The 11,170-nt window shown below is 35.8% G+C and overlaps 1 protein-coding gene across 3 annotated transcripts; it reads right to left on the reverse strand.

Moving 5' to 3' along the window:
- LOC107605743 lies at positions 393-8,487 on the reverse strand. Of its 3 annotated transcripts, XM_016307714.2 has the most exons (10): positions 8,255-8,487; positions 7,320-7,408; positions 6,317-7,222; positions 6,090-6,219; positions 4,845-5,582; positions 2,129-4,727; positions 1,814-2,010; positions 1,600-1,659; positions 1,145-1,519; positions 393-870 (listed from the first exon to the last, which is right to left on the reverse strand). In XM_016307714.2, exons 1-9 carry the CDS (start codon positions 8,304-8,306, stop codon positions 1,146-1,148), a joined length of 5,145 nt encoding a protein of 1,714 aa, XP_016163200.1. In that variant the 5' UTR covers positions 8,307-8,487; the 3' UTR covers positions 393-870; position 1,145. The 3 variants fall into 3 exon arrangements, with proteins under 3 accessions (XP_016163200.1, XP_020961036.1, XP_020961037.1); XM_021105377.1 differs by lacking the exon at positions 393-870 and having other exon boundaries at positions 970-1,519; positions 7,320-7,442; XM_021105378.1 differs by lacking the exons at positions 393-870; positions 7,320-7,408 and having other exon boundaries at positions 970-1,519.

Consider the following 11,170-nt stretch of genomic DNA (forward strand, 5'->3'; position numbering starts at 1 on the left):
TTTATTTTATAATACTCAAAATTAAAAAAAAAATACTAATCTAGCTTAAATTGGAATAATATTTCGTGTCAAATTATCAAATCCATCCGAATCATACAATAAACACCTCTAATCATCATGCCCTGTCATAAAAATAAAATAATAGGAAATTAATTCCGTGTCCATTTCATTCTTATTTGCTCAACATTGTATGCATTTTACAACTTTGTAATATTGATTTTCCGGATAATCTCACTAATGTTTGGATTTTATGAAAGAGGTCCCTCTATTTCTCTGAGGTTTTATGTTTTTCTTTATAAAATTCTGAAAATAATTTTTTTTAAAAAAAAAAACCAAAGCATAAATCAAATTTATTTTTGTTTTCATTTCAATTTTAATATAGAAACAGTGAAAATAATAAATATATTCCTTTTCAACCTTTTGTTTATACATTTTTAATCACAAAATTATGAAAATAGAAAACAGAAAGGCACCATAAAGCCATTAGAATTTCTGGTGTGCATAATTGTTATTGTTGGTGCACACAAAGTGTTTGCCCTAATGCCTGAGTTAATGTTGCTAATACAGGGATACAGAAGTAATTAAATTAGCAGTATAACTGATTTTTGAAACATATTGATAATCCAACATGGTTATAGTATTTAATTCCATCTATGATCTGTGTTATATACTTATATGTGATGATGTCTTTGTCTTACAGGTTGGATCTCTAAAACTAGTTAAAAAACCATTTCAGCTCGTTAGGAGATTAGACTAGTTAAATAAGCAAAGTTAGTTTCAGAATCAGTTGGATATAGTTAGTTCAACTTGATTAGAACATGATTTCCAAGTCCTTTTTGTGCTACTTCCGCCATGCTCGCATGAAAATCTCTACAAAACATAAAGAAAACCACAGCATTTTAATGTTATGCAAAACAATCACTACTGTTCTGTAATTTAGAATGTTGAGGTTTAGTTCAACAATGACAATGCACATCAAGAATTTACTGCTTTCCTTATTGATATTTGGAATTCGATCGAAGTACAAGTGTTCCACTGTAGTTAAATTTACAATTCCAGAGGAGAAAATAGTATAAATAACTTCAATCTTTATTTACAAAGTTAGAACGAAATGTATTTACATCTACTGCAAAACTCCACTAACCTTAATCTTCTACTCTCTGGATCTCACCCATCATGATCCTGTTACTCACAACATTGAATCCCAAAACTGCAGGGCTAACCTTTTTCCCTTTCTTTGCCTTCTTCTTTCCACCTCCTATCCCAGATGCTTCTGTGTTGTCCATATCCTGCATATCTGCATTAGCAGATAGCACACCGCTGGCACCGACTCCAGTAGCCTTCTTATCGGTTTTGCTCTGGAAGGCTATTTCCAAAACATCTGATGGTAACATATCCTTGTAGTTGAGGAACTTCTCAATGAATTCATGTTCCGGGTCATATGATCCAAGGTTTTCTACGAGAAGCAACTCGGCTTCGGATCTCGATTGCTTCAAGCAAAATTCAAGGAAACTTGTATCTGCATCCAACCGAAGAATTACAGTTAACTTACTTTAGGGGTAATGAACAGCAATCAAACAATGGAGCAGGTTTTCTTACCTTTTGTACCTATTAGCCGATCACACTCACTCTCACACCAATCTCGGAAGCCCATTGCCTCTGAAGATTACAAAAAGGAAATCACAGGTCAGCTTCAGAAGCACATCGTATATTCAGAATGCAAACAGCTCTATCCAACATAGCCACTAAAACATGCAGATTTAGAACACCGGATATGAAATAATGAAACAAAGAGCAACTGAGTCTTATTTACCAGAATGCTTAGTCATGGCATCTTTTTTTGTTTTCGGCATGGATTGAGACGAGGCAGGCGATGATGATAGTAGAGAACGTTGCTCATTTGGTTTGCCGCTCACTGATTTTTGACGAGTTAAAGATGCAGGTGAACTCCCTTTAATGGGTACATTCTTTGAACCCCAGTTCCCTTGTCCAAGCTGAGGGAAATCTGATCTGTTTTTTCATAGACAACAAATTAGTCAGTCATAGTTCATCAAAGCTGGATATTAATGAGAAAAATAATGTGTCAAAATATAAAAATAACCAAACAGGGAAGTAACAGAAAATATACTGCTTAGTCTCTTGCTTAGATTGCTCAATTGGACCCCAGAAGAAATCATCATCCCCATTGTATTTTGACTGCAAAGAAGCATGAGAGTTTATCTGCATTGGAGAGGCAGCTTTCGATGGAGAGGAAGCTGAGATTGACCGTGAAGAACCACCATTCCGTGTAGGCTGGGAAGGCTGCACTTTCTGAGGGGTAGGCATCGGGCTTGCTGTGACAGCAGAAGACGACTTCTTCTCCTGCTCCTTTAGAATGTCCCTTAATGATGTTGGTTTAGGAAACCTAACAGAATCAGAAGACCATGCCAGAGAAGGAGTTGGGCTAGGTGGCTCTCTTTCCCCTTTCCACTGAACAAAGTCTCCCAAAGAAGGGCGTGCAGGTATGGCAGGCACATCTTTTTCCTGCAGAGAAGAGCGAGAGCTTTTCCCTTTCTCAGTGGGACTCAAAGAAACGGGCACTTCCCCAGCAGTTGCATTGGGCACAGAAGCTTTAACAACTGAACCCTTTGATTTTGACTTTTTTCGGCTTCTTTTGCTATCTTTTGCCTCAATGAATTCTGAATCATCCAGTGATTCTGACTGCACAGCAATATTTTGTGAGAATGATATATTATCAGGAAACTCAGCATCTTTTTCATCAGATTTCTTTGAAACTTCTTCTGCCAATAGATCATGGAGTGGACTTTTCTTGCTCTTAAGATTTTGAGAAGTTTCTGTTTTAACCAGATGATCAGCATTGCCTCCTTCTCTATGACTTTCACCAGACACCTTTCCAGAGTCTGGATTGGCAACAACCCCAGCCCAGGGTGTCGCCAGACTCATTGAATTGACAGATGTAGCAACCTCAGATACAAGCATTTGTGCCTCTGCCTTTCTTTGTTCTTCCTGTTGAATTTCTATCAGAGACTTTTGCTTAGCACCAGGAGCAGCCTTCCAGGCACGTCCTGCAGGTATTTTATTATGCTGTGTGGAAACAGAATCAACTACCTTTGACTCAACCCTATCACCTGCTTCATCGATGTTTTGAGGAACACCAGCAGGCACGCCATTATCCTCATAATTAGCAGACTCTTTGCCAGCAACTCCAATTTGGTTTCCATTACCTGTTGTTTGTTTCAGATTTGTTTCAGTAGAATCTGGCTTTCCAGGTTCTGATTGCTTCGACAGCTGCAAAGATGCATTTTTGGGCAATCCCTTTGCTTGGTCAGAAGGCTGCAATTTTGAAGATTTTTGCTTTTTGGATTTCTTTTCATTAACCTTTTTGGGTTCTGGCGCGTCAATATTTTGCACTACGACTGACGGCTCAACATCGTTGCTTTCTCTTTCAGCCTGCTGCTCTTTATGCGCAATATTTGATTTGTCCTTCAGGTCTATGCTTAGTGACAATTCAATCTCACATGATTCAGTTGCACAATTAATAGAATCACCAGGATTCTCCAGAGACTTAGAAGTAAAGTCTGAAACAGAGAGAGGTTGCTCTTCAATCTGGGGTTCCTCTTTAGATATTTCCTGATCAGGTAATTGGGGACTATCAACGACCGTTGGTGCAGGGAACATCTCCTGATTCTTCTCGTTAATTTGTTCAGGAACCACAGGGCCCCAGCTTTTCTGAGAACCAGTATTGCCAAATAATTGATGTGGCAGATTTAAAGGAGAAGCTCCATTGCTTACATTATAACTAGTGTCTTGGCTGTTCATAGGTAAATTTAAAGAATCAGTATGGGGCTCAACATGCACACTGGGTATATGTGATTGTGAGCTCATGGGAAATATCTCCGGTGATCGAAGTTGAGAAGGATCCATGTGCAAATTCCCAATTGGAGGTGCACCACCCTGCATATGTCCAAAAGAAGAATTACCAAATAGCTGGTTGGATTGCTGGTTTTGCAGCACTTGAGACAGCAACTGCTGCTGCCGCAATAACTGCTGCTGCTCCTCCAGCTTTTGTTGCTGCTTCAGCAGCAATAGTTTGTCCAACAATGGCATCTGCTGAGCTGGAGCAACTGCCTGAGACTGCAACTGCATCAAGTATTGTTGCTGTAACAAATTCAATACTTCTGGATCTTGCGATATACCAGAAGAAGGTAGCTTCTCTGCTGCCAAAATATTAGCGGAGTTATCAGCTGCCTGGCCCAGTAAATTGCCCAATGATAATTGGTTTTGTGGTGGAAGCCTTTGCTGTTGAATGCCAAATGGCACTTGAGAAAAATTCTGATCATGATGAAAATCAAATTTATTCTGAAGGGGATGTAATCCACCCTGCATGGGATGATTCGGCCATCCAGAAGCACCACTATTTAAACCAGCGGATGTCCTGTCGGATAATCCCTGGATGATTGACAGCAAATCGGAATTTTGGGACTGAGGTTGCCGAGAATTGTCGCTTGCTGAAGATAAAAGTTTTGAATGCAGTGCTGCATCCAGGGAAATATCCGCTTTTGGTGCAAGGGAAGCTGCATCTGGCCCTGGCCAATACGGATAAGGACTGGGCAAGGACCTCTGTCGCTCAAGTGCTAAACTATTAGCAAGTAAGTAAAGGTTGCTTCCATTATCTACTCCTGATGGGCCAAGATTACCAGAATTATTCCCAATAAACCCTTGTAAACCTGAAATACATACATAAACAAAGGTGAGTTAATGACTACAAAACATAACCAATAACATCAAGGGTAAATAGGAGGGGAATAATAAATAGAGCAAAGCAACGCAAGGAAGCCATAAACCTTCGGATAATGCCAGACTTTCAAGCGGAGGACCTCCTTTGTTACCAGACATAAGTGATTCCAGAAATCTATTTTCAGCTTCCGTGGCAGAAGCTTGCCTAACCCTAGGATCACTTCTCAACATCTCAATGTCAGTTGAACCAGCAAGGATATTCCCAGAGAGGCCAGAAGTTTGACGGCCAGAGATGTCAGTATAGTCATTTGGTTTAGTAGCAAAAAACCCTGGAGGGGGTCGAGCTTTAGCTCGTAAATGAGGCATGACATCACCAAGAGGTAACCATGGTGAATCAGCTACTGAATTATCGAGACGAACAGGTAAGTCAATACCAAAATATCCAGACTCAAACCATCCAATAATATCAACTCCTTTGAATGGACCCTGAATTTGACCCTTAGGATCCTTATAGAAAAGCGATAACTCCTCTGGAGCCATCTGCATTACTTTTCTGCTTCCAAGTTCACTATCCAAAATGCCAGATAGCTGCCTCTTAAGAATGGGATCTTCACTGGATTGCCACCTCCCTACATCTTTTGAGTCAGATGAATAATCCAAATTTCTTGACCTTAGACCATTGGTTGCATCTCTATTATCATGCAAAAGGGTGGTTCCATGTTCACCTGCTGGCATGGTTTGCCGTGCAACACCAGGATGAACAGAACTATTTCCTTCAACTGATAATTCTCTATTACCGTGTACCTCATCAGACACTCTGTTATGGTCTCCATCTTCAACTCTATCTGAACAAATACATCATGGGAAAAACTCCAGGTCACTTGATACAGAAGCAATGACATTGGCAAAAATAGTAAATCAATGAGCAATTAATATTCAAAGATGTAAGCTTCCAAACAATGTAAGCAGCATGGAAGTATAAATATTATCTTGAAAATCCAGAGAGACAAAAATCTAAAGAAACTATCATGTTGTCAAAAAAGACCCTTAACTCTACTCATAGGACTGGCTTTATTTACTTCTCTCTTGTTAAGGATACATTTCATAGGGCTGGCTTTATTTACTTCTCTCTTGTTAACGATACATTTTTTTTATCATATTTCAAGATAACTTACAATCCTGCAATTTACAAACTAGCTTTAGAGGAGTAACATAGTGTTCACTTTTCATTCAAGAGAACTTACAAAATTTCAGAACAATTATTTCTTTAAGGTTAAGAAGACTTAAAGAACCCAGTTAAAAAGTTTAATCCAGCATCACGGCCTATCAGTAACTATAGATATAGTACATACCTTGCAGAGATGCACTTCCAGGCATCATTCGCCTAGCATGTGTAAACTCTGTTGAGCTCCTTCCATCTTTAGGCATCTGAGGTGCCCCACTACTAATAATGTCCCCTTTATCAATACCCTTTAAGATAGACTGTTAAAAACAAAAAGCATATGCTAAGTCACTTGAAATAATAATGTAATTCAGTAGAACAACGATAAATAAATAAATAATAAAAAATATCAATTACCATTTCCTCGGGATTTGGTGCCAGAAGGGCTAGAGGTTCCAATGGATCATCCTGTGTAAGATTAGCTACCTGCACAAAATCATCAACTATTTTTCTATTTGTTTCCATTTTAGTCACTCTGTACACATCAAACAACTTTGTCCTACTATATCTAAAGGGAGAAGGTTCCCCATGCCCACTTTCAACTTGTTCCAGTAATGTTCCAGGAATAGAGTTATTCATGAAGCTACCACCAGAGCCACCCCGGCCATGTCCTAGAGTAGAGACTGGCGTCGTATTCTCACCACGGCCACGTCCATAGGAATATGCAGAGCCCTGCTTGTTTGGTGTACTGTTATGGTGATGGGGAGAATCTAACCTTCCGCGGCCCTGTGAGAAGCTAGGTCTCCATGGCCGATAATGATCTCCCTCTTTTTCATCCTTTCCATGATTGGAAGTGTGAGACAGGCTTTTGTCCAGATGTATATCACCTTCTTTTCCAGAGTCGCTCCATTTTTCACGAAGACCTTCCGGTTCCTTATAATCGGGACCCCAGCGTGTGTTCCACTTACTCTCACGCCGCTGGTCAAAGTTAGTGTCTCTGTTTCCCGAATCATTCCGTCTATCAGCAGCACCACGACGAACTTCTCCAAAGTTCTTTGAAGGCAAATTTTCTGTCCAACGCTCCACTCTCCGAGAATCACCAAGATCTTTCTCTCCATCCCTCCAGCGATCCTTCCGTATGGAGGACTTAGTGTCCCGCTCTTCATCACGCCAACGATCACGGCGTCCACTTTCTGAGTCAAGCATGGATGGCCTAAAGACATCTTTTCGCTTATGAGCATCATACACGTCCTCTCCATTTCCAGATGTCTTAGTGGTCTCCATGCGATGACCAAATGGAGGACTTGAAACCACATGGTTTTCCTGAGACACAATACAGAAATAAGAAACCGGAGAAGTAAAACACTTCGATGCGATTATAGAGCATTAATGGTAGGGTAAAACTGGACTCGGTACACACCACAGTTCCTGTTCCAGATTTACTTTCCCCAGGCTTTGGCAGAAGCCATTGTGGTGAAAGTGGAATTGGATTCTCAGAGCCTTGAACATCTGCACGAACACGACTTAAGCTTCAACGGTTTTTCTAATATAAAAAAATTGACCATTAAAGTTTAAAATTTTAACTAAAAAATGTTAAAGTCACAGAAAACAAGCTAGAACAATATCAACAAAGTTTGTCAAACACTTTAATTCCCCCAACGAAATCAAATTCTAAGTTACACAACCGTAACCCTGAGCAATAACCAGCACATGTAACAAACTCATGCAAATCAATTATATATTATAATTCACTACATCGATCAACACTAAACAAAAATGACATGGCATTGGCAGGACCCAAATTTCAAATGTTCAATGTTGAGTACATGTTTTGGAAAACAAACGTCCCAATAAGTCCAAATTTTTCCTTTTTCAGGCATATAGAGACATAACTCCCAGCAAAGTGCCCCAATTTTATGTATGGAGAAAAAAAAAAGTGATATTCAGTTTGTTGTAAAACCATAAAAAATTTCACAGTCCGCAAGATCAAAGAGGAAGAAAATCGTCACACACTTCACAGTATCAAAAATACTAACAACATGCCATATTTTCAAAAAAAGATACAGCTGAATGTAACTTTCTCGTCCTCAAGTCCACACCGAAACATTGACACAAAAGAAGAATCTCAAAAATTAAAAAATATATAAACTTTCTGGTCCTCGAGTTCATATCGAAAAGGAAATACCACAAACAAAAAATTGAAGAAAAAAAAAGTAAAATTCAAACACAACAGAAGCATATCGAGGATAAACAAGGCGAATGCTCAATGCCGCAAAGTATCGCCTCAGTCACCCAAAAGCAATCAAAAATACGTTTTTTTTTTACAATCAAGCAAAAACCCTAAACAGCACGAACCTTTGGGGATCTGCAATGGAGTGCGAGAATCGGATGTGGCACGTTGAGCCATGGAAGAGTGAGTGAGAAGTGAGAAATGAAAACCCCTGGTTCGTGAAATTTGGTTGCAAGCGATGAGAGAGTGAAGAAGCGAAGCGCGGAAACATAGGGTAAGGGTTGAAGCAAGATAAAAAATTGGGGGTTGGGTGCACGTTAAGGATGTGGAACACCACCAGCGCACGTTAGCGCGTAGTGCTGACTGTTAGTAAACTATGAATGATGACGAGAATGTAATGAAAAATTATGATTCTTGCTGGATATTGGAACACTCAATTATGTCGCGCCTATTAATTTTTCTAAGCTGCTATTAAATAGAGGAGAAAAGAATAGATTCTTTATTTTTTAATCCGTAAATATTTAAATTTTTAATATTTTTAAAATTTAGATATATTGATCTTTTATATTTATTTAGATTTGTTAAATTTAATGAAAAAATTGAATGTGACTTTTTTTACACTGATCTGATTGATACGAATGCACACGTAAAAATTTTTTTTAAATTAGACAAATTAAACTCAAAAATTCATATTGAGCATGGAATTGATTAATTTTCTTGTTGGTTTATGGATATTTTAAGAGTAAATCTCTTTTTTAAATTTTTTACTACCTATTCAAAAGATAAAACCGTCTTTCACAATTTAATAATTTTTATCTAATCTCAAATTATTTAAGTAATTAATTTAAATAGTACAAAAATATCTTAAATCAATTACTTAAATAATTAAGAATTGATTAGATCAATTAATTGAATCATTAGAAATAAATTAAAATTTTCGTATTCTGAAAAATAAATAGTCAAATATCGAAAAATATATTTACTCATATTTTAATAGATAAAAAATAGATGAAAATTTTTAAATCTTTTATTCCTAAAGTGAGTATTAAATCTATCATACTAAATTTAAAAGCATCATAAATCATGGTGGTGAAAAACTTTGTTATGATTCTTATCCAAATCTTGCAAGTAAACTTTGCCTAAGACTTGGTTATTAGTTTGAATAGAATGAGATTATTAAGTCAATTATCTCATGTATGTATGCTCAATTGGATCAAGAATTTTGGATTAATTTAACATAACAATTTTAGAATTATTATACTTTTTTAAGAAATAATGTGTTATATTTTTTAATTTTGATTATGAGATATCACTCTTATTTTTATTAATTAATAATTATCGTAAGTTTTTTTTTTTTTTTCAATAAATATAAAACTCAATAAGTCAATAGTGAATAATCTCAATTGAAAAATCTAGTTATGATAGTCAAGCATTACAATTAGATCTTATCGTTTATTAACACTTAATAGACGTGAGACCCACAACATGAATAATCAATTTTTTAGATTAAATATCTCACCCTCTCAATTGGATTTTTATTTGAAAATCACTTGTGCTTTGTTTATGAGAATAGGACAAGACAAAATACTGAAAATAGGATAGGATAAAATACTGATAGATAGAGATACAAAATTTTGTGTTCTTGTATTCTGTTTAGTGATAAACTAGAACAAATTATGAAAATTTAATTTATTTTCATTTTTTTCGTTCAAAAAATTTGAGATAAAAAATATAATAATAAAAAAATATAATTATGAAAAATTAACAAAAATAATGAAAAAAAAGAATAAAAAATAAGTTGTGTTCTTTGTTAGTGTCCTTGTGTCCTTCGGATGGACACAAAATACACTAATTCAGTGTCTTTGGACACATGTTTCTGTCTATTTCTCCTCTGTCAAACATGATTTTGTGTTTCAGTGTCCATGTCTCAGTGTCCTGTCTCTGTAAACAAACGTAACATTGATTCTTGAAAATAATATTATAAAATATTAGATAAAAAAACTCATATTTTATAATTTTAAAAAAAATTCAGTTTAATTTGTTATTTCTGATTCATTTTTAGTTTTTTATGTTATATAAACAAAAATGCATTGGCAAAAAACCATTGTTTAGAATGTCATGATTAAGAGATAAGGAAAACCAAAAAAATAATTAAATTGGACGAAATTTACTTAGAAAAATGAGAATTAAAAAAAAAAATTAATTGAGGAGACAAACCTCCCTTAGAATGCATGAGACGCCAACCAAAACTACAAGTGATGATAAAAACAATGTTTCAATGTTCTTTTAGAATCAAGAATAGACACAACAATTTTACAAATAAATTTAGTGTCATAGTCTTCTGTCAAGGCCAATAAGAAATAATGTAAGTAATCACATCCTCTATTTTTATTTTTTTATTTTTTTAATTGACCATGTAAAATACTTCGTATTTTTCTATATGTATATTCTTTGTATGACTCCACTAAAGTGAACAAACTGATAAAATAAAATATTTAAATTGATGATGAATATAAAAAATATAATACAATAGAAAACGAAATGAAACGGAATAAAATAGAGTCAAGGGAACAAATTATTCTACTTTCTTGTTAAGATAATTTAGTAGTAAAATGGAGTTATATCCATTCCATTGTTGAGATGTCTCAATATATAAAATGTGATGTATGTAACAATGAGTATTTATCATTTCGATCCAAATTGAAAGGAAAACAATAAAGTATTCATTCGTTTTTATTTAAACCAAATAAAAAAATCAACTAATTTTGATACATTAACAGCGTTAAACGTTTTACACGGTTATCACGTATGTTCTATAGTTATTTTTGCTGATGACGGGGTGCATGCGGATCGGATCGGATATAACCAAAATTTCGATCCTATCCGCACTAAAATCATCGGATCGGATCTAATATTCGTAGTTTTTAAGGTTGGATCCGATCCGATTCGATCCGCACATTTGCGGATCAAATCGGATCGGATATCGGATATATCCGCAAAATACAAAAATATTTTTAAAAGCTTATTTTTATTAAAAAATA

This window comes from Arachis ipaensis, chromosome B06, assembly GCF_000816755.2.
Source record: "Arachis ipaensis cultivar K30076 chromosome B06, Araip1.1, whole genome shotgun sequence".
Classification (NCBI taxonomy): domain Eukaryota; kingdom Viridiplantae; phylum Streptophyta; class Magnoliopsida; order Fabales; family Fabaceae; genus Arachis; species Arachis ipaensis.